Source organism: Trichosurus vulpecula, chromosome 1, assembly GCF_011100635.1.
Source record: "Trichosurus vulpecula isolate mTriVul1 chromosome 1, mTriVul1.pri, whole genome shotgun sequence".
NCBI classification, from domain to species: Eukaryota; Metazoa; Chordata; class Mammalia; order Diprotodontia; family Phalangeridae; genus Trichosurus; species Trichosurus vulpecula.
Genome location: NC_050573.1, coordinates 9,201,232 through 9,225,622, shown reverse-complemented (window position 1 = coordinate 9,225,622; position 24,391 = coordinate 9,201,232). Strand labels below are relative to the sequence as shown.

At 42.0% G+C, this 24,391-nt stretch overlaps 1 protein-coding gene across 1 annotated transcript; it reads left to right on the top strand.

Annotated features, from left to right (window-relative positions):
* The first annotated feature begins 11,624 nt into the window (after window positions 1-11,624).
* Window positions 11,625-24,049, top strand: LOC118848069 (zinc finger protein 345-like). Its single transcript, XM_036756843.1, has 9 exons — window positions 11,625-11,636; window positions 12,157-12,251; window positions 15,741-15,851; window positions 16,145-16,353; window positions 16,404-16,501; window positions 16,884-16,964; window positions 19,002-19,128; window positions 19,737-19,832; window positions 22,360-24,049. The coding sequence occupies exons 1-9, from the start codon at window positions 11,625-11,627 to the stop codon at window positions 24,027-24,029; spliced, it is 2,499 nt and encodes an 832-aa protein (XP_036612738.1). The 3' UTR covers window positions 24,030-24,049.
* The last annotated feature ends 342 nt before the right edge of the window (window positions 24,050-24,391 follow it).

Below are 24,391 nucleotides of genomic sequence, written 5' to 3'. Positions count from 1 at the left end.
GAAGGAATTTTTATTACTAGAAGGCAGAATAAGGAAATTTTAGACCATCTTCAGAAAAGAATAAAAGTGGGTAGAATTGGAGTTTATTCACCCTTCTGTTGTTTGCTGGTTTTAAACAACCAGTCTGAGGGCACCAAGAAAGTCCTGGCTGGGCTTCCCAGTTGAAGGTGAATCCCAAAGAGCTCCCAGAAAAAGGAAAACTTGTTTTGAAATCAGAAAGCAACAGAAGGTAAGTGAAGTTTCATGATGCTACTGCAGTTTAAATCAATTGTTTAGGTAAATTATAACAGAGTAAAACTTGTGTTGAAATAATTGGTTGGTAAAAAATAAGTTCAAATTGTATAAATAAGACTTTAATAAGTTAGGGGAAAATTATTGAAGGTAGAATTTATCAAGAATATAAACTACATACAGGAATAAATTAAGTGCAGGCACATCTATTTGAGAGTGCTCAGATTACAAAAAGATCAAATTAAAATAAGCATATGGCTAATAAAAATATAAAATACTGAAATTTTGAGAGAGAAAAACAGAACTTGCAAATTATTTCAGAATAAATAAACATTTTATAGGTTGAAATAAGGAAACCTACAATATAAAAAAATTCTTATCAGTTGAAAGCTCTCAAAGTCATAAAACAAACAGCAATTATAAATGATACCTTAGGACAGGTTAGGCTAAGAAAAAACAAAATAAATGGACATAGTTTTAGAGTAAATTGAAAGGAAATAGGGGAAAGGCTACACTCTGAGTCGCTTAGAAAAGTACGCTCTCCATCAGATAGTTTCCAGCAGTTCAATTCCTGTTAATACTATATGAAGTCAAAACTGTATTTTAATAGAAATAGAAACTTTAAATCAAGAAAGTATTAAACTACAAGTAAAAGGATCTTTCTAATTCAAATTATTGTCAAATATATACTAAAGCATGAACATATTGATGATCTTGGGCCCTGAAATTTGAAATCCTGGCACTTAATGGCCTTTGTGGAAGCTGAGATTTTAAAATTATTATTAAGTTAAATTAAAATGTGAAATTATTTTAAATTATTAACATTATATTACAGTGTTACATTATTTTAAATTATTGAATTAAATTATTTTAAATTAAATTAATTATTAAATAAAATTGCTAGATTTCATTTAGGTGAATTCATAGTTAAATGAGTGTAATCAGGATTTGTGTTCATTTATAACCATTAGGAAATTAACTCCTTTTTTGACAAGAGGCAAACCTAAAATTCCTAACATGGAAACCTGCAGTTTTGGAAACTATAAAAACTTTGTAAAAGAAAGAGGCAATCAGGAATTGGGATCATTTACAATCCACAAGCACCAAAATGGAAGTGGCTTTCAGAAAGCTGTTCAGTGTTTCACTTAGCGTGAATAATCAAGAAGAGATTAATAACAGCTTACTGTAGTGAGAGGGGTAGCAGAGACCCTTTAAGGTTCCAATATCTGTCATTCTGCTGCCATAGGTGGGCCCTTGGTCATTGCCGTGTGAATTCCTTTGTGAAACAGCTGGATAAATGCCTTTCTAGCATAAAAGAGGTTAACTTTGAGAAAGAGATAAGTCCTTCTGCTTACTGAAATCTGTGACACCCCAGAATGGGGGACTTGTTGTGCTGAGTGAATTGTTTTGGGGTGTATTTGCCCATCACTTACAAAAATTATGTGATTGTAACTAATTCTAGTTGCCCAAAAGCCCTTAAAGAAATTGGTATGAACTGTGCATTTGTAGCCACAAGGGAATCAAAACAGGTGACAGCATTGCAATTAGGTGGTTTTGTGTGATGAAATTTTGTGCTGAAGTACAAAGCAGTACTTAAATCTCAATTTTTTACAACCATACAGACTTAGTCTTTACTCCATTGAATTTTGCTTTATACAAGTTCCTCATGAGTTCCTCTGAGTCTGATTCCAGGTATGGTCCTCAAGGAACCCTATTAGACCAATGATCCATGATGCCAGTTACCCTATGGAGTTGACGCCCATGAATTACGATAGAGTTCTCATGGGGAAGGTTGGGAGAATGGCTTTTGGCATGGGCTGATGTAGGATTCTTCTGATTCCATTTTCCCAGTATGACACTTCCTCTTAAATGAAAACTACTCCACCTTTTAAGCCTAGCTCAATAAAATGGTCTATCTATGCGATTCTAGCCTGGAATTGACATCAAGTTAGGGAAGCATTTTTCCCTTACTGTATAACGTCCCTATTTTCTTTCTATGGCAAATTTATAGAATCACTGCAGGTTATCAGTATAAATATATTAAATCCTTATTTTGTTTGTTAAACTGGAGCACATCTGAGCTATTATAATAAGATAAAGGTATAAGATTTGGTATTTAGCCTAAAATTTTAGTCCTTCCTAAAATTAATGTGAGAATAATTGGGTATTGATGAAATAATTTATGAGACCAAAAAGCTGCTCCATTAATTATTAAGCCTTAAACAGAAACATCTTCAATTTTGGTTTGAAGAAAAGAATGTTAGACTATCTTGTGTCACCTAAATGAAAAAAAATTATTTGGGATTATTACCACCATCTGGATACTGAGAATGTCTTGAAAGGTAAACATACTCAATTATAAATAACTTACTTGATCTGCCTTGTCTTGAAGTCGACTACTCAATGTATTTATATGTCCCATCCCAGAACTTTTGTTACATCGAAATTATTATTGAAGCTTTTAAATGAATTTATTTTTGTATCAGAGGTAATCAATCTTAAAAAATGTTCTGTTAATAGTTCCCTAGCAGAATCTCATCCTCCTAAGTGGGGGATAAGCAACTAAAAGAAAATAGCTACAGTGAAATGTTTTCAGTTGCTTTTAATAAATATTTGTAATAAGACTAGGTAATTAAATATGCCAAATATAATTTGGGTTCCAAATTTTTAAATTTTTTTAGTTGTTATTTGAATTTACCAACCTAAAAATGTAAATCTTCTGATTTAGTGATGTTCATATTAGTGCTTTTAAGGTTTGAGCTAGCTCTCACTACCTGATCTGGTTATTGTAATAGCAAAGTAGAATTATATTAAGATCTATTTTGTCAGAGATTTTTTTTGGAGGAGGGAAGGCAGGGCAGTTGGGATTAAGTGACTTGCCCAAGGTCACACAGCTAGTAAGTACGTCAAGTGTCTGAGGTCAGATTTGAACTCATGTCTCCCTGATCCCAGGACTGGTGCTGTACTCACTGTGCCACCTAGCTGCCCCCATTGTCAGAGACTTTTTAACAGAGAAGGGGACCTCTGCAAGTGATCTGAACTGGAGAAGCAAATCCACTAGGAGTTGCTCTGAATCCCCACTTATTCCAGTCTTCCTAAGAGGAGAGCTAGCCAGAGGAATACAGGCCTGCATCAGAGGATGTTTCAAAGACTGGACAACTGTATGAGATGGGACTCTGAACCTTTTGATATGATGGACTAATTAAATGGACAGGAGGAACTGCCCCCAATGGCTTTTGTCAGTGCAGTGATGAATATTTCTCCCCTTCCCCTCACACTATTAACTACCCTCTCTGATTTTGTGTCACCCATAGAGGATTGCCCTCTATAAATTTAGATTGTAATGATCCATAGAAAGACTATCTTTCTATTGTGTGGGTCAAAAGACCACTGACTCAAGTGAAAAAAAACAGAGGTGTCTCGGTTTCTCAAGGCAGAAAAAAACCAGAAGCTTTATTTGATCAAGTCTTACGAGAATTGGGCATCTCTCACTACCACGGTGGAGATAGCAGTGAAGAGAGGCAAGGGGAAGAAGGCAAGCAGGGAGATATATGCCCTTGTACAAATAATTCTAAGAAATCCCACCCCAGAGGCTGGACCCCCGTCCCCATTTGCGGAGATGAATGGCCTCACAATCTAACCAGGAATAAGTTTTTATCCAATACAAGCACAGAAACTACAGAATTACCTTATAGGAAAACTTTAATGCTAAGATGGCAGTTTGTAAGTAGGCTAGGGGAGGGGGAGAAGGGTATATCATCTGGTTTCCCTGAAATCATACGATTTACAGGATAACAAAACTTAGGCCTGGTGAGATTCACATCCTAACTAAATTTGTACTATCTCTATTTGAATATTGGCTTGCCTGAGTTATTCATAGGGAAGCTTTCACAATCTTGTATTCCACTCACAGCTGAGGTGACATCTATAAATCTAAAGAAGGAGGGGGAGAAAGACATTCCTAAAGGCTAAATAATCAGATTCTCACAGACTCAAATTTATCCCATTTCCCTTTTCTCTAAATATTGATTCTCAAACATTTTAGATATAAATACATATATATACATATTCCCTGTAGAGCCTTCACACTTTATTCTCTCACTACCCCACACACTATGGATTGAAGGGCGAAGAGAAGGACCTCTACTCTATTCCAATCAGTATTGATCAAGTTGATATGATTCCATAGGGTTAGCGATTATAAGCTCTGTATATTAGGCTCCAGAGTTGTGAACTGCAGATTATAAGTTCACTTGCTTAATCATAGGATGCTAACTAGAGGACCACCACTCTTGTTTTTCCTGGTTATGGTGACCAAGTGCATCATGGCAGAGGTGACTTGATTATATGGAAAGTTCCCCAACTTATTTTTGTACCTCTCGACCGTGCTGTTGTTGTCCAACATGACCAGGTGACCGTCTTATGACCACTTAGTCACTGGAGATGCTTCATGCTTTACCCAACCCATGACCCCCCAACTGATGCATCATTTTTGGCCCTCAAAGCAAGGTCTATCAACCAATGGGATTCTGTACTTTGTGTAGCCCCTCTAGAATATTGAAGTATCAAATCTGGTATCAAACCCTATAAAAACGAGCCCCTGGAAGAAGGGGTCACCTCAGACTATGAGGAAGATCTGAGGTCCACTTCATTAGGGGGGACCATTGACTCCTTAATAAAGTACCATTGGCTTAAATTAAGGCTCTGCCTCCATGGTTTTTCTTGTAGGCTGGACAGCTATAATCCCCACACTGTCAGACCTGAGCCTGAATGTCACAGGCTGAGCTATCATAAATGTTATGGGACAAAACTCCCACAAGTCCGTTTGATTTCAGGTAAATTTCATAAATAACTTTGAGAGCAGCCAATTCATGTAACATAATTTTATATTACTTGACAGAGTTCATAACCAATCTTATGACCCAACAAGTAGGAAAACTTTCCTGCTTCGAAGAGAGAGAACACAATAAGGAAACTTATTCAGAAGGCAATTAGGATGTACTTGCTGTTAGGATCCGTTCTTTTAACCTTCCTAGAAATCTTCTTCCACCTGGATGACTATAAGGTTTGGAGATGCAAAAGTAGCGCTCCCTTTGAGCACCTCTTGGCTTTTTCTTTTAAATGACTTAGCAATTGTTTCAGACAGTTTTAACCTCTATTCAAAATGAAAGCAAATAAAGATTACAGTACCTAAGGGTTCTACCTTATACAATAAGTTCCACTCCTTACAAATTAGAACAGAGTGCAGCTGTTTCTCGAGGCAGTCAGTCAACAAGCATTTATTAAGTACCTACTATGTGCTGAGCAGTGTGATAAATTAGCACTGGGGATACAAAGAGAATCAAGGCAAAAAAAAACCCAGTCCCTCACTTTAAGGGACATAACATTACAAATCTCTATGTATAAATAAGCTATATCCAGAATAAATTGAGGAAGGGAAGGCATTAAGATTAAATAGGGCTGGGAAAGGTTTGCAGAATGAGGGACTTTAGTTGAAACTTTAAGGAAGTCAGGGAAGGAAGGAGGAAGAGATGAGGATGGAGAACATCCCAGGAATGAGGGGCAGCCAGCGCAAATGCCCAAAGTCAGAAGATGGAGTGTATTGTGCAAGAAACAGCATAAAGGCCGATGCCACTGGATTACGGATAAAAAACAGGGGTATAAGGTATAAGAGGACAGGAAAGGTAGGAGGGGGCCAGGTGATGAAGGGCTTTGAAGGACAACCAGAGCATTTTGTATTTGATCCTGGGCATCATAGGGAACCACTGGAGTTTAGTAAGCAGTGGGGTGACATGGTTGGATCTGTGCTTTAGGAAGATCCCTTTGGTGTCTGAATGGAGCATGGACTGGAGTGGGGAGAGACTTGAGGCAGGCAGACTCTCCAGCAGTTTTGGCAATAGTACAGGTGTGAGGTGATGAGGGTCCCAGGGTAGGAGCAGGGTCAGAGGAGAGGAGGGGGCAGATTTGAGGGATGTGTAGAGGTGAAATTGGTGAGAAATGCTGCAGAAGTGAAATCCACAAGTTATGCTACAGAAGTGAAATCTGCAAGATATACTGCAGAGGTAAAATTGATGAGAGATGCTCCAGAGGTGAAATCAACAAGACAAGTTGCAAAGGTGAAATGGACAAGAAATGCTACAGAGGTGAAATCCAGGAGATGTTGAAAAGATGAAGGACAAGAGATGTTGCAGAGGTGAAACTGACAGGCCTTGGGACCAGCTTGGATGTGTATGTGTGGGGGGAGTAGTGAGAGATAGTGAGGGATGCAGGATGAATTTTGAGTTGGGAACCAGAGGGACTGGGAAGAGGGTGGTGCTCTCAATAGTAAGCTAGGAGGGAGGAAGAGTTAGGGGGAACGATAAGCAAAATTTCTAAGGCCATCCCCTTAACAAAATTCCATGGGCTCCTATTTGTGATTAGTTCTCAAACTAAGTGTTAGGCATTGATTCTGTAAGTCACTTTTTCTAGGTTTCAGTTAATTTAGTGCGTTTGTCCTTCGTTTTCAAAGACGACCATGGCATCAGGGAGATGATGACGTGACTTGCAGCTGACTTTGATTTGAGTGAGGGAGGGCTGTGCAAGGTCACCAGCCTCACTTTCTCCTCCACAGCCATCTGGATCCAGTGACCAGATATTCATCAGGATGTCTGGAGATGACCCAGGGTGCAATGGGTGTTACCTCACTCTAAGTGAGTACATGAAAAGGCCTTACCCTAAAAGGGCTAGGGTCTCCCATTGCATGCTGGTCATCTCCAGTCATCATCCTAATTTAGTGACTTGAAACCTGAAAACCAATATATCATTATTATTTCCCTTTATCCTATAGTAAATGAATCATTTAAAATTATCCAGTTTATACAAAACGAAAATTACCAGAGGAATCTGTTTACTAAATTCTAATTCATCAACAATAATTAACGAGCAGGTATAGTAGAGACAATTGGAAAGCCAGCTTACTACATGAACTTGCAGAGTGGATACAGCACAGGATTTGGAGCTGAAAGAACCTGAGTTCTAATTCTGCCTCAGATATTTACTAGCTGTATGATCCTGGGCAAGTCACTTAATTTCTGTTTGCCTTAGTTTTCTCATCTGTAAAATGGGGATAATAATAGCACCCAATTCCCAAGGTGATTTTGAGGATCGACTGAGATGTTTGTAAATGGGTTTGTAAATCTCGAAGCATGATATCACGATATCAATCCTAGCTGCTACTATTATTAACTACAAAGAGCAGCTAACTTTACCCCCCTTTTCCATGTTCGACAAGGATATGAACCTTGAATAGTTTCCAGGTAGATTAGACAAGACCAATATAAAAATTATTTTTTAAAAATATGAATTATGCAGAAATGTGTTGTAAAAAAATCAAAATTTCTACACTGTATTTTATAACACTTTCACTAAGAATAACCTTTTATCTATTTCTAAACTGAAAATCGCAGGGAATTGTAAATTCAGTATTTATTGCGGGTATGTATTTTTAGAATAAATGCGATATCCAGTAACACCCTTAAGTAAACTTCTTGTTGCCTATAACCCCTGCCCCTCAAGACGTGCATGTGTGTGTGTGTGTGTGTGTGTGAAAGACCCTTAGTCTCAAGTTAGAATTCACAAGGCCCTCCTTATTCACACACACACCCAAACATCTGTGTGTGTGTGTGTTAAATGTCAATATGAGAGGTGGTTGTGAACTCAGAGATCAAATTTCACATCACAAATCCCTTCCTTCCCCTTAACACTAAAGCAATTGAAAAATCCCTCATGCTTTAGGGATGGATGAAAGAGAGGTCTGGGTATATTTGTATACAAATTGGACAAATTCTAATTTCAACAACCCTGGGATGATGTTCTGCCAAACCCTGCTTGGATATTTCTTAATTTGGAAATCTGCATTAAAGAGATTTTGCCTGAAGCACAACATTAGTCTTTCATTTCTAATGCCATATATTTATGCAGACGGAGGAGGGAAAATCCTGGTCTTTCTCTGCATCCTCAACTGGCCGGATTTAGGAATTCTGACCTAAGATAAATCCTTTGAAAATTTGAAAACATTCATCTTAACCAACTCTTCCTCTTCTTATAGAACTCTGCCCCGATGACCAGGCCACAAAATACAAGAAAACATTGCTAACAGAGTAGAAACTACAGCAGGGGAAATGAAGGAGACCCAAAACTCTTCCTTTTCTTAGAGATACAGAATGGCAGTTTTAAGGTCTAAATTCTCTTTTTTTGGTGGTGGAGGAATCAGAGGCATCATTAGATTGTTGCTGTTACCTCCCATTTACACAACAGAATGAAGAACTTCAACAGAAAATTCGACACAGAGCCGACACAGGGAGATCAAAGGCTCCCAGAGGCAGTCACCTTCCTGGGGCTCTGAGAGAAGCTTGCCAATCCTGCAAGGGAGGAGGGTAATAAGATCCTTGGTAGAAATGGCCTCAAAGGTCACCAAGCCTCTAATTTTAGAGCTGAGACCCAGAGAGGTCACCAGATCCTCTGATTCTAAGGCCTTTCTATGGTAACACACTGCCACGTCTCTTTGCCAAGGCTAAATTCTATTCCTGGACCCTTAATTCCATCCCTCCCCCATCTCCTCCAGTCCTTGGAGTCCAGCAAAGGTTCCCTCTCTCAGGCACTTTCAGTCTTTCTGGCTCCTGAACAGCTGATTACAGACATGTTATAAGTTATGCCTATGATTCTTAGATTCTTTCTCTTTGACTGATTTTCAGGTCAATTTTAAAAGTAATATCTACCTTCCACATTCTTCTGGCTTTTTAAAATCTTTTAAATTTTATTTGAATATTTCTTGCATTTTCACTGGCTGTCCCCCAACCCTGGAATGTTCTCCCTCCTCATCTTCCCCCTCCTGGCTTCCTTCAAATTCCAGCTGAAATCTCCCCTTCTACAGGAAGTGTCTCCCCACCCCCTTTTAATTCTAGTGCCTTCTCTCCATTGGTTATTTCCTGTTTGTGCTGTCAAGAGCTTGTTGGTACATGGTTGTTTGCTTGCTGTCTCCCCCATTAGATTTTGAGTTCCTTGAGGGCAGGGACTGTCTTTTGGCTTTCTTTGTATCCCCAGTGCTTAGCACAGTGCCTAGCACATAGTAGGTGCTTGATAAATGCTTACTGACTATTTTGTAGAGTTGTTTTTTTTCTGTTTGGCCCATTCTAATTGGCTGGCCTGTTTTTATACTGTACATATGTGTATCTATTGTATGCACACACACATTTTAATCTTATTTTTAACATAAACATTAAAAACAGCATTTTTCTACACATATTGTGATACTTGCTTTAAAAAAAAATACATAAGTCCTACAACTTTCTCAAAACTATCCAGCTCATCTGTGCCTTCCTTCCACACTTCCTTTTGTCTGTTTCAGAAATAAGTGAGGTTTATCTGATGATAATGACATCCATCATTTACACAAGAGGGGCAGCTAGATGGCCTCATTTATCATTATAACAATAAGCCATTATAATAATTAGCCATACATACACCCACATTCACCTTTTATTTATGCCTTTATTTTTTACATCAGTCATTTCCAAATATACATTCTCAATATACTGAACCCCACTACCCTAACAGCCAGGGAAAACTGATTGTTTCTGATAGAGTATTCAACATTCTGTACCCACAGCCCCCCCAGATGTCTTCTATGGGGAGGAAAATGGGCTTCTGTGTTTGTTTTTCAGACAAAGATATCAGTCATTCTTCAGCTCAATTTTTCAGCGTGTCTGGCCCCACTATTGTTCAGAAGTATTTTATCTCAGGAAATGGAGGAGATGACAGAATAGGAAGCCTTGAAGTGGAGCCTCAAGCTAGCCATACTGGGCACTGGCAGGTGGTGGTCTATGCCCAGGAACCCCAAAGGCCATATCACTGCCAGGGAGCAATCAGGTCAATCCAGGTCTGACCTGAGGGGACCATACCCTGGTGGAGTGTGACTGACCAGGACAAAGGAGCTTATATCCTTTAGTCTGGACTGGGTGTATGCTGGATGATCCACACGTGTGGCAGACATCTGCTAAGGCAAGACCCAAGAGCTCGTCTCATCATCCTGGGCCCTTGTTTGCGGGATAGTGGGAAGAGGAGAGAGAGAAGCCATGCCTCGACCCGTGTCTCCCGGGGGAAGCTGATATGTTTTATTCTACTGGCTTCTTTGCTGTAGCTATTAGTTGGAGCTAAGTGGACTAACAAAGAAAAAAAGGAATGAAGGAAAGAAGAAAGAAGGAAGGAAGGAAAGAAAGAGGTAAAGAAAGAAAGAAGGAAGGAAGAAACAAAGAAAGATGGATGGAAGGAAGAAAGAGAAAGGAAGAAAGAAAGAAAGAAAGAAAGGCGGGAAGGAAGGAAGAAAGAAAGAAGGAAGGAAGGAAAGAAAGAGGTAAAGAAAGAAAGAAGGAAGGAAGGAACAAAGAAAGATGGATGGAAGGAAGAAAGAGAAAGGAAGAAAAAGAAAGATGGAAGGAAGAAAGAGAAAGGAAGGAAGAAAGAAGGAAAGGAAGGCAGGAAGGAAGGAAGGAAGAAAGAAAAGCTGAATGGGACACAAAACAACTCATTTTTGTTACTTTGTTAAATTAATATTCACTCAAACTATGTGTAGCAGACACTTAGTTTCTTATGTAAACTTATAAAAGTGCTGGGCCTGGAGTCAGAAAAACCTGAGTTCAAATCCAGCATCAGATATTTAGTAGTTATGTGACCCAGGGCAAGTCACTGTCGTCTGCCTCAGTTTCCTTATCTGCAAAATGGAGATGATAATAGCACCTACCTTCCAGGATTACTGTGAGGCTCCAAGAGTATAATATACACTTTGCAAATCTTAAAGGACTATCTAGATGCCATCTATTAAAGTGTGTGTGTGTGTGTGTGTGTGTAAGACCGAGTCTCCCGATCTCTCCCAGGGGCTGCTTGTTCTGAACAGCCTTTGAACTCTGACCTGCTCCATTGCCATCCTTCCCACCCCGATCCCAGTTCCAGGGGCTCACTGTATTGATGCCAAACTCATCCCCTCAGCTCATGCTCTCTCAGAGATCCTCCAACCCCAGACTTCCTGGCAGCAGAGATCACAGGCATGGACCACGACTCCCAGCTTATGTTTATTTTTAAAAATAAAATGTTTACTGGTGTCTCTGTCCCAGACAGCCATTCCTTATCATTCTTTATTATAAACAGTCTGGCAAGACCAAGTGACGCATTGAAAAGTCTGACATGAGAGGCCATGCTCCACACTCATAGACCCCCACCTCTGCACGAAGGAAGAAGTCTTCACTGACGTCTCTCCTGGGGTCAAGCTTGGCCATCCCCCTTCCCAGCATTCAGGTTGGTTTCCTCAGATGCTGGAGCCATTCGCAGGGAGCCGGAGGGCTTTTGTCTTCCATTTTACCATGGAGCCGAAAGTGAGTAAGATCAAGAATGAGAGACAGTGAAGATGACTCAGTGTCTCCAGGTTGGGGACCCTGTGCCCTTCATGGATTCTCTCCTGTCTGACTTTCTACTGTGGCCTTAAAGTCTCTCACCCTTCCCTCTCAGTCCCTCCTGCGGACTGCATGGACCCTGCTAAAAACTTCTGGACTCATCCCATCCTCCCAGCTCCAAGATGAGTCCCCACTCATTCTCATGGCTCAGAGGGAATGCTCGGCCCTCTGAAATCCAACTCCAACTATGCCGGTTGTTTATTAAACCCCATCATTTGTTGGTCCACAGGTCACGCTGGTCTGAAGGATTCCATGGCCTGCCTATCGATCAGGGGGTGGGTTGTCATGGCAGTGGATCTAGTCTGGGAGCCATTTTAATTCCCTCAGGACAGTGTGTAGCACCAGGGCCTGGGAACGTAGCCAGTGTTTGACCTTAGGGTCAGCATCACCTGAACAAAGTTGGGCTTGGGCCTCATCCTCTCTTTTGTGGTCTTTTGCCCAGAGAGCCTTCTCTGCCTCTCCCCCTGACAAGGGTGCAGCCCCCTCCCAGATGCCATATCCCTCAGCTATGGGACATGGCCGGGATGAGATGGCTGGGTATAATTGTGCTGTTATTCAGGGCCATCTAGAGATTTTAACTTGTATATTCATGTATTCTTCAATGAAGCCTATACGAGCATACTCCTTGTATCAAACCACAGAAAGTCTGAACATAGTGACCTGGACTAAGACCTACATATATCCTGCCTCTCTGGATTCCTAAGGTTTGCATGTGGGCAGCTAAGTGGCAAAGTGGATAGAGCCTAGGGTTGGGAAGACTTGAGTTCAAATCTAGCCTTAATCACTTTTTAGCTGTGTGACCCTGGGCAAGTCTCTTAACTGTTTGCCTCAGTTTCCTCATCTGTAAAATGAGCTGGAGAAGGAAATGACAAACCACTCCAGCATCTCTGCAAAGAAAACCCTAAATGGGGTCACAGAGAGTTGTACAGGACTAAAATGACTGAACAATAACCCAGATGTGCCAGGCATTGTGTTAAGAAGATAGATGCTTGAAAAAAGAAACCTGAAAAATGAGCAATAGTACCCTCTAAGGTGGTATTCCAGAGGGGCAGAACTCTGTACATTTCTTGAACTAGACATCAATTTATTCTCTTTCCTCCAAGCCCATCCCTCTTCCAAATTCCCCTATTAGTGTTGAGAATACCACCATCCTTCTAGTCCCCCAAGCTGGCACCCTAAATGTCCTCCTTACCACATCACTCTCTTCCCCCCTCTCCCACCCACATATTCAATCTGTTGCCAAGGCCTGCTGATTTTACCTTTGTAAGATCTCTCACATACACCCCCCTCTCTCCTCTGACCCTGCTCCCACCCTGGTGCAGACCCTCATCACTTCACATCTGGATTATGGCAATAGCTGCAGGGGGGAGTTTGCCTGCCTCAAGGGTCTCCCCACTCCAGTCCAACCCCAATCACCTGTTAAATTAATCTTCCTAAAGCAACAAACTGTTCCCACCTGAAGAAGCACTCTAATCTGTTGACATTAAGTCTTCTGGTAGTTGTCTTTCCTTGGAGCTGCCACTTCTGTTGAATATGAATGTTTAGCTTTGACAGGACAAGTCTTTGATTGGTCCAGCACTCTGTACCCACATCACCTTAGTCAATTTCACATCCTGTCTGTCTCTTCTCCTTACAATGACACAGTCTATTAAATACCAGTGTTTGCGTTGAGGGTGCATCCACTAAGTTTTATTGCATTTAGGTACACAGAAGACAGTGTTGGTGATGAGAATGTCATGAGTTGCACAAGTCTTCAGTAACTACTGCTGTTGCTGTTTCAAACTCCATTCCTCCCAAAGGCTCCCTGCCATGTCTAGTAATCTGTGCCTACTCTGGCATTAAAGTAATCCAGAATTATAAGCTTGTCCTTTTTTGGCACATCAATAATGAGGGTCTCCATTCTTTGACCTGATGAAGGTTCGTCATGGTAGGAGTATAGGCGCTGATGATGGTGGTGCGGCGCTTTCCTGCAAGTGGCAATCACATTGTCATGAGCGTGTTCACTCCTTTTGGGAGACATACATGCTTGTGGATTGAATTAATTTTGATTGCAAAACCTATGCCAGCTTCACGGCACTCTGCTTCACTGAGGCCACTCCAGAAAAACATGTAACCGGCTCTGATTTCATTAAGCTGGCCTTCATTTGCTAGCGTCATTTCACTCAGGGCTGCTATTTGGATGTGGTACCTGCTGAGTTCTCTCACAACAAGAACCGTTTGTCTTTCAAGTCTACTGGATTTTTTGTTGTCCATAAGCATGTGCACATTCCATGTACTGATGATGAATGGAATCATCTTTGCAAAAGTTTTTGTATGTATTTTTTTGTTTTTTAACCACAGGGTAGGATCCTCACCTGCGGAGTAAGAAGGCCAGGGTTGGGTGAAGCAGACAATTTATAGGCAACTTTTTTAGTTTCTTCCTCACATCTGGAGGTGAATAGTATGGTTCTTAAAATAAGCTGCTCAGACACCTGGGGGGCTGCTGAATCTCACCATTGCTTCAGTCCAGCAAGAAGATAAAAGTCAAGACTACTGGCAATGGCTGAGGATGGAGTGGAAGACCTTGGTGGCTTCGATGTCTAACCAATTTCTAAGCACTCCACTGCACCTGCTTCAGTGGCCTTCATGGCCACTGGAATGAATTGTTCATATCTGCCCATTCCACTGATGTAAGTCTTCACATGCTTGGGGTAGACACCCCCTCCCCCCCAACTTACCAATAGATTTGAAACCATCTGACCTCAACCTGGTTTAGCCCATCTGCAGAAATGGTTTTACCAGTGTGGGGGTGGGGGCACTGCACATACTACAGCTTCTTGGAGCCTTAGGTGAGAGTTGGGTGAATCAGGTGGACACCAAAGGTGGATGAGCAGCCCTGAAGAGGGCTCAGCAGCCCTCACACCAGAGGGGCTAGTCTTCCTTGGACACCTGTACACACATCACACACGACTCTACGCAAATTAGGACAATTTAATGCAAAATGTTCCAGATTTAACTGGAAACTCTGGTTACGTTAGGAAGTGAGATAAAAATAACTAGGAGGATTAGGAAAGGCTTCTCCTCACATGAGATGTCTTCAAGTTGGAAAGAATTCTAGAACATTGAGGCAAGGAATGAATGCAGTCAGGGCAAAGGTGTGGAGGTGGGAGATGATATGGGCAAAGAAGAATCATGCAACTTCCTCGGCACCTTTCCTGATGTTCCCATTGCCAGGGCTGCTCCCCTGCACTGCCTGCAATTACTTTCCACTCACTTTGTTATACTATTTTTTTCAGATAAATAATTTAATATTTGGTTCTTTGTGTCCTGGGACTCAAGCTTGGACCTCCTGCTTTCACCTCTCTCCCAGGCCCTAGCCCAGCTCTCCTTTCCCTGTGACGAATCCCCTTAAGACCTCTACCCACTTCATGAACCACTCCCTTCTATTTCCCTCAAAGATGAGTCCCCACTCCCTTCTATTTCCCTCAAAGATGAGTCCCCACTCCCACCCTGATCATCTAACTGGGCAAGCACTATCCATGCCCAGGGACTGGTAGTAGATGGTAGGAAAGGGAGCACATGTGGGTGGACTTCCTGCTCCCATCTTCAGCAGATTAGCAAGCAATAGAGCAGACACTGCAGCATCACAAAGGTCAAGCAGGAATCACCTGGGGATGGGAAGAAGCAACTGGATCAGCCAGGAGAGGGGCAGGAATTTGCCAAGATGGTCTGGGACATATGATCAGGTGGAGAACGGCAGCTCAGACAGAGCTTTCTCCAGAAGGCCGCAGCTGTGGAAGAGCTAGATGCCTGTCCCCCACCCAACCCAACTTCTTCTCCAGATCTTCTCTAAGGGGCCCTCAATAAACCTAGTTTTACTGACAAACAATCCCAACATCTCTCCAGATCCCATATAACCAATGGATTCTCCAACAGAAAAACCGCTAAAGATCAGAATCTGCTCCCAACAGGCCCTATCTCAGCAGATCCCAACAGCTTCTAGTGAGACCCTGATCCCATTCCAATGGTTCTTCTGTCCCCCAAAAGATCCAAACTGTTCCCCAAAGACCCTATCCTAATAGAGATGAACACCCTGAAGGAGGGCTTGGGCCAGGCCAGCCAGGGTGACTTGGGGGCATCTCCCAGCACGCTCGCCAGGTGACCTCGTCCCACTTTGTCACACTTATCAAAGCCCGGCAGTCAGATGAGGGAGATCAGGTCCCAAGAGACCAGGGAAGAGAAGGCTGGGAGATGGGCGGGCAGCAGCGCCCGCTCTGATTGGGTCACGGATCTAGGTCCGCCCCCGCACTCTGGCCAATGGGCGCAAGAGCCATGAAACTATTCAAGAGCCAGGGGCGGGTTGTGCGCATGCTTCGCAGAGTCCTGCCCGTCCTGACCTAGGACCCTAGAGAACCCCTCTGGGACAATCTATCCCCATCTCTTTGAGTCAGGAGGAATCGGGGGGCGGCCCCGTCCCCTCTCACTCCCCAGATCCTCCGCCCCCCCACGTGGTCGGCTCATTTTATGTCGAAGCGGATTTGTCTCATAACCTGCGAGGACGAGGCGGGTCTCTTCGGAGCATGCGCACGAGTCACTCGGAGCCCGAACTACGCTTCCCGAAAGGCCTTGCTGCCGCAGGGGGCGGGACTTCGCATCCCACGTGATTCCTTTCACGCGTTTTTACCGGAACCGGAAGTTGAGGTTCTCTAGCTGTCAACCTGCGTGGTATCCTGCCGCTCTGGGATCCTCGAAGAGGGTCCGCCCAGAGGAGGCGGCCCTCAAAGACGCCGCCCGTGGGGTGGACGCATGTAAGATCCTCGAGGGGGGTTCCAGCGTCCCGGGAACGGCCTCCCCAGCCCGTGTTCCCTTCGCCCAATGAGCCCAGAACCCCCTCCCCCGGGAGCCCTTCCCCCTTGCGACCTCACCCCTTTGGCTCCTCCCCCCCGTCCCCTGCCTCTCGTATCCTAGAGCCCCTCCTCCCTGGGCCCCCCAGTCCCTCCCCCTTGGACCCCGGAACCACTTTCACCAAAGCCGGAGTGATGACCCCCTCAGTCCCTCACCTGCTCCCTGACCCCCCCCCCCCGACGCCCCAACCCCAGCCTCCTGTAGTCTCCATGCTGGGGGGAATCACAGACGTGGATTGGATCGAGGGGCACTTCAAGTTCCGCCGTGTCCTCTTCTCTTCCCCAGCGTTGTCGCCTCTCCGCAGCTGGTGGGAACTTTGAGGAGGGAGAAATGACCTCTGTGCTCCTGACAGCCAGAGCCCACCAGGTGAGCGGAGCTTCCTCTTTGGAATGTCATTTCCCCAGTGTCCTGGATCTCTTAAAGGACCCTGGGGCCGTCATGGAATCACTTACATTGATTTGGAAGAGACTTGGTAACTGATCTAGCCCGACATCCTCAGTCAGCCCATACAGTGAGCCGGTATTCTGCCCCTACTGCGTGCCAGGTGCTAGGGATCCACAGGGCAAGGGGAATCTGTTAGGAGGAGCTTTAAATCTTAGGAGGCAATGGAAGTGTCAAAAGAGTTTGGTTCCTTCGTCAGTCTAGATTTCATCGATCAGTAAACATTTATTTAAACTCCCATCTTTTTGTTCCTGGCATTTTCTCTAACCATCCCCAGTGCCTGGAATGCTCTCCCTCAACTCTGCCTACTAGCTTCTTTCCGTTCCCTTAAGCCCCAACTAAAATCCCACCTTTTACAGGAAACCTTCCCCAACCATCCTTGTTTGGGTACCTTCCCTCTATTAATTATTTCATGTTTATTCTCTCTAGATCCATCTAGACATGCAGATGTATATATGTGTGTGTATGTATCTATCTCTTCACACATACATACACTTTATATCTTGTTTGTACATAATTTTTTCATGTTGTCTCCCCTAATCGATGGTGAGCTTCTCAAGAGCAAGGGTTGTGTTTTGCTTCCCTTCCCCAGTGATTAGCATAGTGCCTGCCTCATAGTAGGTGCTTAATAGATGCTTATTGATTCATTGACTCTGCATTAGTATAAATCAGCAGTGTGACACAGTCAAAAAAACCTAACTCTGATACATTAAGAAACTTAGCGTCCAGAATGTACTTTGTCCTGGTCATGTCACATCTAAGATATTTTTTTCATTTTGATGAACTGCATCCTTAACCTGGGGTCTGGATTTTTTTTTAATATTGTGAGAACTGTTTCTATACAGTTGGTCTCATTTGTAATCTTATGTATTTTTCTTTATGCATTTAAAACATTTTGAGAAAGGCTTCCATAGGCTTTGTCAGCTTTCCAAAGTAGGAGAGGTCCAGGATACAAAAAACGGTTAAGAACATCTGTTTCAGGGTGTTAAATTTTAGGAAAGAGAAAAGATTTGGTGGAGGGCACGATAGGCAAACAGTTGGTATGTGAAAGGCTGTCATGTGGAAGGATGAGACTTGGTTTCCTGGACTCCAGAGCAAGAGACTAGAAACCCAGTAGGTAGGAAGTTGTGGAGAGGCAGGTGAAAGATTTGGGCTGCTTAAAATCAGGATAAACATCCCCACAGTTATGGCTGTCCAGAGGTTTAGTGGGCACTTGGGAAGTGTTGGCAGTCCAATCAAAGGGCCCGTTCAGGCAGGGACTGCAGGGCCATTTCTTGAAGAAGTCCTGGTAGGGTTAGACTAGAGGGCCTCTGAACTGTTCATTGGGAGAATGAACACCCACACCCTTGTTTTGTAAGGTTCTTGTCAAGAAAGGACTTTGGAAACCCCAAAGTACAATCTACTAGTGGCTTCTCTTCATGTTTTGATGCTTCTTTCCTATGACTTCCTTTGACGAAGTCTGCGTTCCAACAAGAATTCCAAAGGGTAATGTCCCTCCCTCCTCGCTTCCACCTCTTAGAATCTTTCTTCAGCACTCAGCTCAAGGCTCTACCTCCTCTACGTGCATGTAGCTTTCTGCTTAAGGCCTCTTCATATTCCCCAGATGCTAGTGTTTCCCCTCTGAAATACTGAGTTTTTTGGTTTTCATTTCTGTTGGTATTTATCGTTCCCCTTCTCCTCCAGGGAGATGAGGCTGCTTGCAGACAGTTTTTAGGTTATTTTGTCATTTAGCTCTGTGCCTGGCACTCAGGCCAGACCAGCATTCATAAATGCTTACTGAATGAACAAGTGAACAAATGATATGTGATTGACCATCTAGTTCATGGGAGGTTCTCAGGAAATATTTGACTTGGAACACATGAAGTTTGAACATTGAGAACCACTTCTACCAGTTCCTTGGGGAACCACATGTTTCTTCTCTAGGATGGTCCTTGAGTACCCAAAATGTGTCTGATGTTACAGGAATTGTTAACGTTCAGAGATGTGGCTGTGGACTTCACCCAGGAGGAGTGGAGGCACCTGCACCCATATCAGAAGGATTTGTACAGGGAAGTAATGCTGGAGAACTATAGGAACCTGGTCTGCCTAGGTAAGCACAGCTTCCTGTGTGCCTCCAAATCTGCTGTTGGAGGATCTTTGCTTTCTTCCTTGGTACATATTGTGGGGTTTCTTGAATGTTTTTTACTTCATGTTTTGCCTAATAATTCTTAGTCCTTGTGGCCAAGTGCCAGGGTATTTTCGCCTGTTGCCAGGGAAAAGGCCTTTGTTTTATTACAGCTATAAAGTGTTGTTTATACAAAACAGCTATAAAGTTTTGTACAGCTATAAAGTGGTTGTTTGTATGGCCCTTGAGGTTGTACCTCCTTTAGTCTCTGTTCCCTCAGGTCAAAGATTCTCTCCAGTGTAGTTCTCTGAAGACGTGAAAGGTTTCTATCCTGTTAGCATCACGTGCATCAAATGAATTAATTGTCTACCTGAGTGCAAATCTAGTCTGTAACCCACTTCCCCATACTGCCAAGTAACTGGAAGCGAGCATCTCACAACAGTCCTTTGTCACATTCTTTGGGCCTTCCTGACATGTTCACTTTTCCTGAGAGAGAGAAAGAACATAGTAGGTGCTTACTAAATGTTCATTGGATTGACTTGAGTTCTGAGATGGTTCTCTGAGCCCTGCATTTTTCTATTTCCAATAAACAGGACTTATGATTTCTAAACCAGATATGATATATCAGTTGGAACAAGGAGAAAAACCTTGGATGCCAGAGGGAGATGTCTTAAGAAGCACATGTCTAGGTGAGTGAATGAGTGAGTGAAAACCAGCTGAGGAGAAGCCATGGTATAGAACATCACAATTGGTCATTAACAGGAAGCACTTTTAAAATGTGGAGGCAGGAAATTACCCTTGAGTCCCTCCCCAGGAATGTGGGGGAGAGCTGACCGTCTCTGGCAGGAGAGCCATCCTAGAACTCCATTCATTCTCACTGTTTTCCTGTTATTTGTTCATAGTCTGTACTAACATAAGGCCTTGTTGTAGTTCTCTTTCTTCGCATTATTTCATAAAGGCTATTCCAGATTTCTTTGTGTTCTCCAACTAGTCAGTGTGAGAATTATATACTAGCATTTTATAGTAATAATTTGCCTATGTTACTTAATCATTCCCTACTTTAACATTTTTTCCAGTTACCAGCAGTTTGTGTTGGTTTTGTTCCAGACCTTTCGTTTCATTTGCTAGGAAACTACTGATGTTGCATCTCCTCCACCCCTGCAGATTTACAAGTAGTGTAGTCCTGAGAATCTTTATATAGCTAGCTCAGAAAACCCTGTTACATACCAAATGGTATGTTAGTCAGAGTATGATAATTTTGTCACTTTTACTGAATGTTGCTAGATTGGTCGCCATACAGTTTCTACAGGTTTTAAATTCTAGTATAAATGAGTGAGTGTACCTGTTTCTATAACCCTGACAGCATTGAGTTTTGTTGCTTTTAATTATCTCTGTCAGTATGTTGGGCCTGAGGAGCCTCAGAGTTCTGTTCTAATTCATGTCTCTGATTAATAATAAAGTTGAGTAGTTCTTCAGTTGACTTTTAAGTTTCTTTCCCCTTTTGAAATTTTCTGTTCATGTTCTTTGACCATTTATCCATTGTAGACTGGCAGTACCCCTTCTAAATTTTTAATATTTCCTTATGCATTTAATAATACCATATACCTTACCTCTGACAGTTACTAACTATGTAACTATGGGCTTTATCAATTATTCTTTCTCAGCCTTAGGCAACCAATGCTTTTAAATTATAGATGGGTTGCAGTCAGTATTGGTGGAGGAAAGTAGTTTCCACACTTGATGAAGTCACAGGTCTTTGAGATATTGACTTTATATATTTTATATGTGGAATTATTCTTCTTATGTGTGCTATCGATAAAATATTGGTATCTAAGATAGGGACCTTGTTTCAGGGAGACATTTGGGGACATTAAGAGAACTTTTCATTTCCCAAAGGCATTTCAGCCTTTTCATTTATTGGCCAACTTATTATCCTTTTGCTGTGTCCATCCCTCCAAGATGTAAGTAAATATATAAAGTCCCAAAAGACTTACTGTAGTTTTAAGCTTTAAAGCTATGTTGTTGGATTAGTTCCATAGCTTGCCCATGTAACCACATGTTAGGGTGTAGATGATAGGCATTCTTCATCCACCTGGTTTTCCCTGCATGAATAGATAGGCCAAACTCTTTTAAATGATTAAGGATCTCATCCAGGAGTCTCTATAGTGTTCTAGGACTTGATGAAGTAAGCACATATGAAAAAAACGAGCATCTGGAGCATTTCACTATATACGGAAAATCCCTCCTCAACTTGCTCTTTGTCCTGGATCTCCCCCACAATAGTAGAAAACCCTTTTGACAAGCTTTATTCTCTCTCTTATGCCTGCTCTGATACTCGCAGAATTTCAGAATTGGAAGGGACCTCAGCAACCATTTATTCTTATGCATCTGGGAGAGGAGATCTCACTATGCTTGACAAGTAGCCAACTCTTTAATAATTGCATTTCCTGAATAAATGTATGTTTATGAGTTTTCTAACTTAAAAAAAAAAAGACCTCCTCTCTGTGATATCCTTCAAGGAATCTTGTAAAGTTTAAGCAATCATCTTATTTTTATTGATCCATTTTATTTTTACTTCATATTTATTTCTGAATATATCTCTTCCTACTCTCCTACCAAACAAGCTTTCCCGTATAAGATTAAAAAAGGAAGCAAAAAAAGTAGTCCAGAACTAACAAATTCTCACCCTTTGGTATGTATATAATGTTCCACACCTGGAAACTCCTACTTCTGCAATGGAGGGAGAGGTACATGTTCTCAACTCTTCTCTGGGGCCATCTTTGGCCATTATAATTACACTTTATGTTGTGTTTTTGTAGTCACTGTATATTTTGTTTGTTCTCCTTACTTCCCTCTAACAGTTCACATAAATCTTGCCTTCTCTGAATTCTTTATATTTGTCATTTTTTAAAATGAAATAATATCCCATTATAGGAATGTACCTTAGCCATTTCCCAGTAGAACCTAATTCTCCTCCATCAGAAAAGTGCTAGTATGACTTTTTTGATGAATGTTGAAACTTCCTTTCTGTCTTTGACTTTCTTGTAGTGTTGGTTTAAGCATCAGTGTAATAGCTTATTATAATGCACAAAAATAATATGGTGTTATATGCGGTATATTTTATTGTTTGATATTCTCTATTGATGGAGGAGATGGAAGACAGAACTAAGTGTAATGCAGGAAGAAATGGAATATTTATGTTTTTATCTCTTTCAGGTTGGGAGAGTAGGCCTGAAATCAAAGAGTTAGTCCCACAGCTGGACATTTCTTTGGATGGATTATGCCAGGAAAGCCTCGTGAGGGATGGTACCTGTGCCTCCAAGTTGCGACAAGCCTGGGAATGTGCCCAGTTAGATGGGAAACAGAGTAATGAGGAAAAATCTCATGAATGTAATGAATGTGGCAAGGCCTTCAGCCAGGGAATACATCTTACTCAGCACAGGAAAATTCATACTGGAGAGAAACCTTATGAATGTAATGACTGTGGGAAGGCCTTCTGCTGGAAGATAGACCTCACTAGACATCAGACTATCCATAGTGGTGAAAGACCTTATGAATGTAATGAGTGTGGGAAGACCTTCCGCCTGACTACAGCTCTTAATCTGCATCGAAGAATTCATACTGGAGAGAAACCTTATGAATGTAGTAAATGTGGGAAGTTCTTTAGCCGGAGGACAAATTTTACACGGCATCAGAGCATTCATACTACAGAGAAACCTTATCAATGTAATGAATGTGGTAAGGCCTTCTGCCAGACCAAAGAACTTACTCGACATCAAAAGATTCATACTGGAGAGAAACCTTATGAGTGTAATGAATGTGGGAAGGCTTTCTTTCAGAAAAGAGACCTTACTCGACATCAGAGTATTCATACTGGAGATAAACCTTATACATGTAATCAATGTGGCAAGGCATTCCGCCATAGTACAGTTCTAATTGGGCATCAGAGAGTTCATTCTGGAGAGAAGCCCTATAAATGTAAGGAATGTGGGAAGTCTTTTACTTGGAGAACATATCTTACTCGACATCTGAGAGTTCATACTGGAGAGAAACCTTTTCAGTGTAACGAATGTGGGAAGGCCTTCTTTCAGAAAAAAGGACTTACTCGACATCAAAGGATTCATACTGGAGAGAAACCTTATGCATGTAATGAATGTGGGAAAGCTTTCTGCCGGAGCACAGACCTTACTCAGCATCAACGAGTTCATACTGGAGAGAAACCTTACCTATGTAATGAATGTGGGAAGGCCTTTAACAGGAACACACACCTTACTCAACATCAGCGAATTCACACTGGAGACAAACCTTATCAGTGTACACAATGTAGAAAAGCTTTCTTTCAGATAAAGGAGCTTGTTCGACACCAGAGAATTCACACTGGCGAGAAACCTTATGAATGTACAGAATGTGGGAAAGCCTTCTTTGAGAAAAAAGAACTTACCCGACACCAACGGATTCATACTGGAGAAAAACCTTATGTATGTGTAGAATGTGGCAAGTCCTTCCTCCGAAAGACACATCTTATTATACACCAGAGAGTTCACACTGGAGAGAAACCTTATCAGTGTAGTGAATGTGGGAAGGCTTTTTGTCAGAGCTCAGCTCTTAATCTACACCGGAGAGTTCATACTGGCGAGAAACCTTATGAATGTAATGAATGTGGGAAGGCTTTCTGCTTGAACACAGCTCTTACTGCGCATCAAAGAGTTCACACAGGAGAAAAACCTTATGAATGTTGTGAATGTGGGAAATCCTTCATTCGGAGGACACATCTTACTAGACATCAGAGAGTTCACAATGGAGAGAAGCCTTATGAATGTAATAAATGTGAAAAGTCATTTAGCCGGAGGTCACATCTTACTAAACACCAGAAAGTTCACACTTGAGAGTTTTATAAATAATGAATGGGGTGGGGAAAGCCTTCTTTTAGGAGTATAGTTTTTATGTTTACACTGGAATGTTCATACTGGAGAGAAATCTTTTGAATGTATAATGAATATGGGAATTTGACATCATCTAATACTGGAGGGAACCCTTAACAATGTAAAGTCTTCTGAAGATCATGAATGTCAGAAGGATTTTAGGCATTGCACACACTTAGCTAAAACGAGTCCATTAGAGTACTCTAGTAAAATGAAACCTCAGAGATAAATCCCAGATTTTTCATTGTGGTTGTTCCATAGTGGTTTTGTCTGCTCAAGTCCTCAAGCACCACACTTCCAATGCTTATTTCAGGTGGCAAGCTATG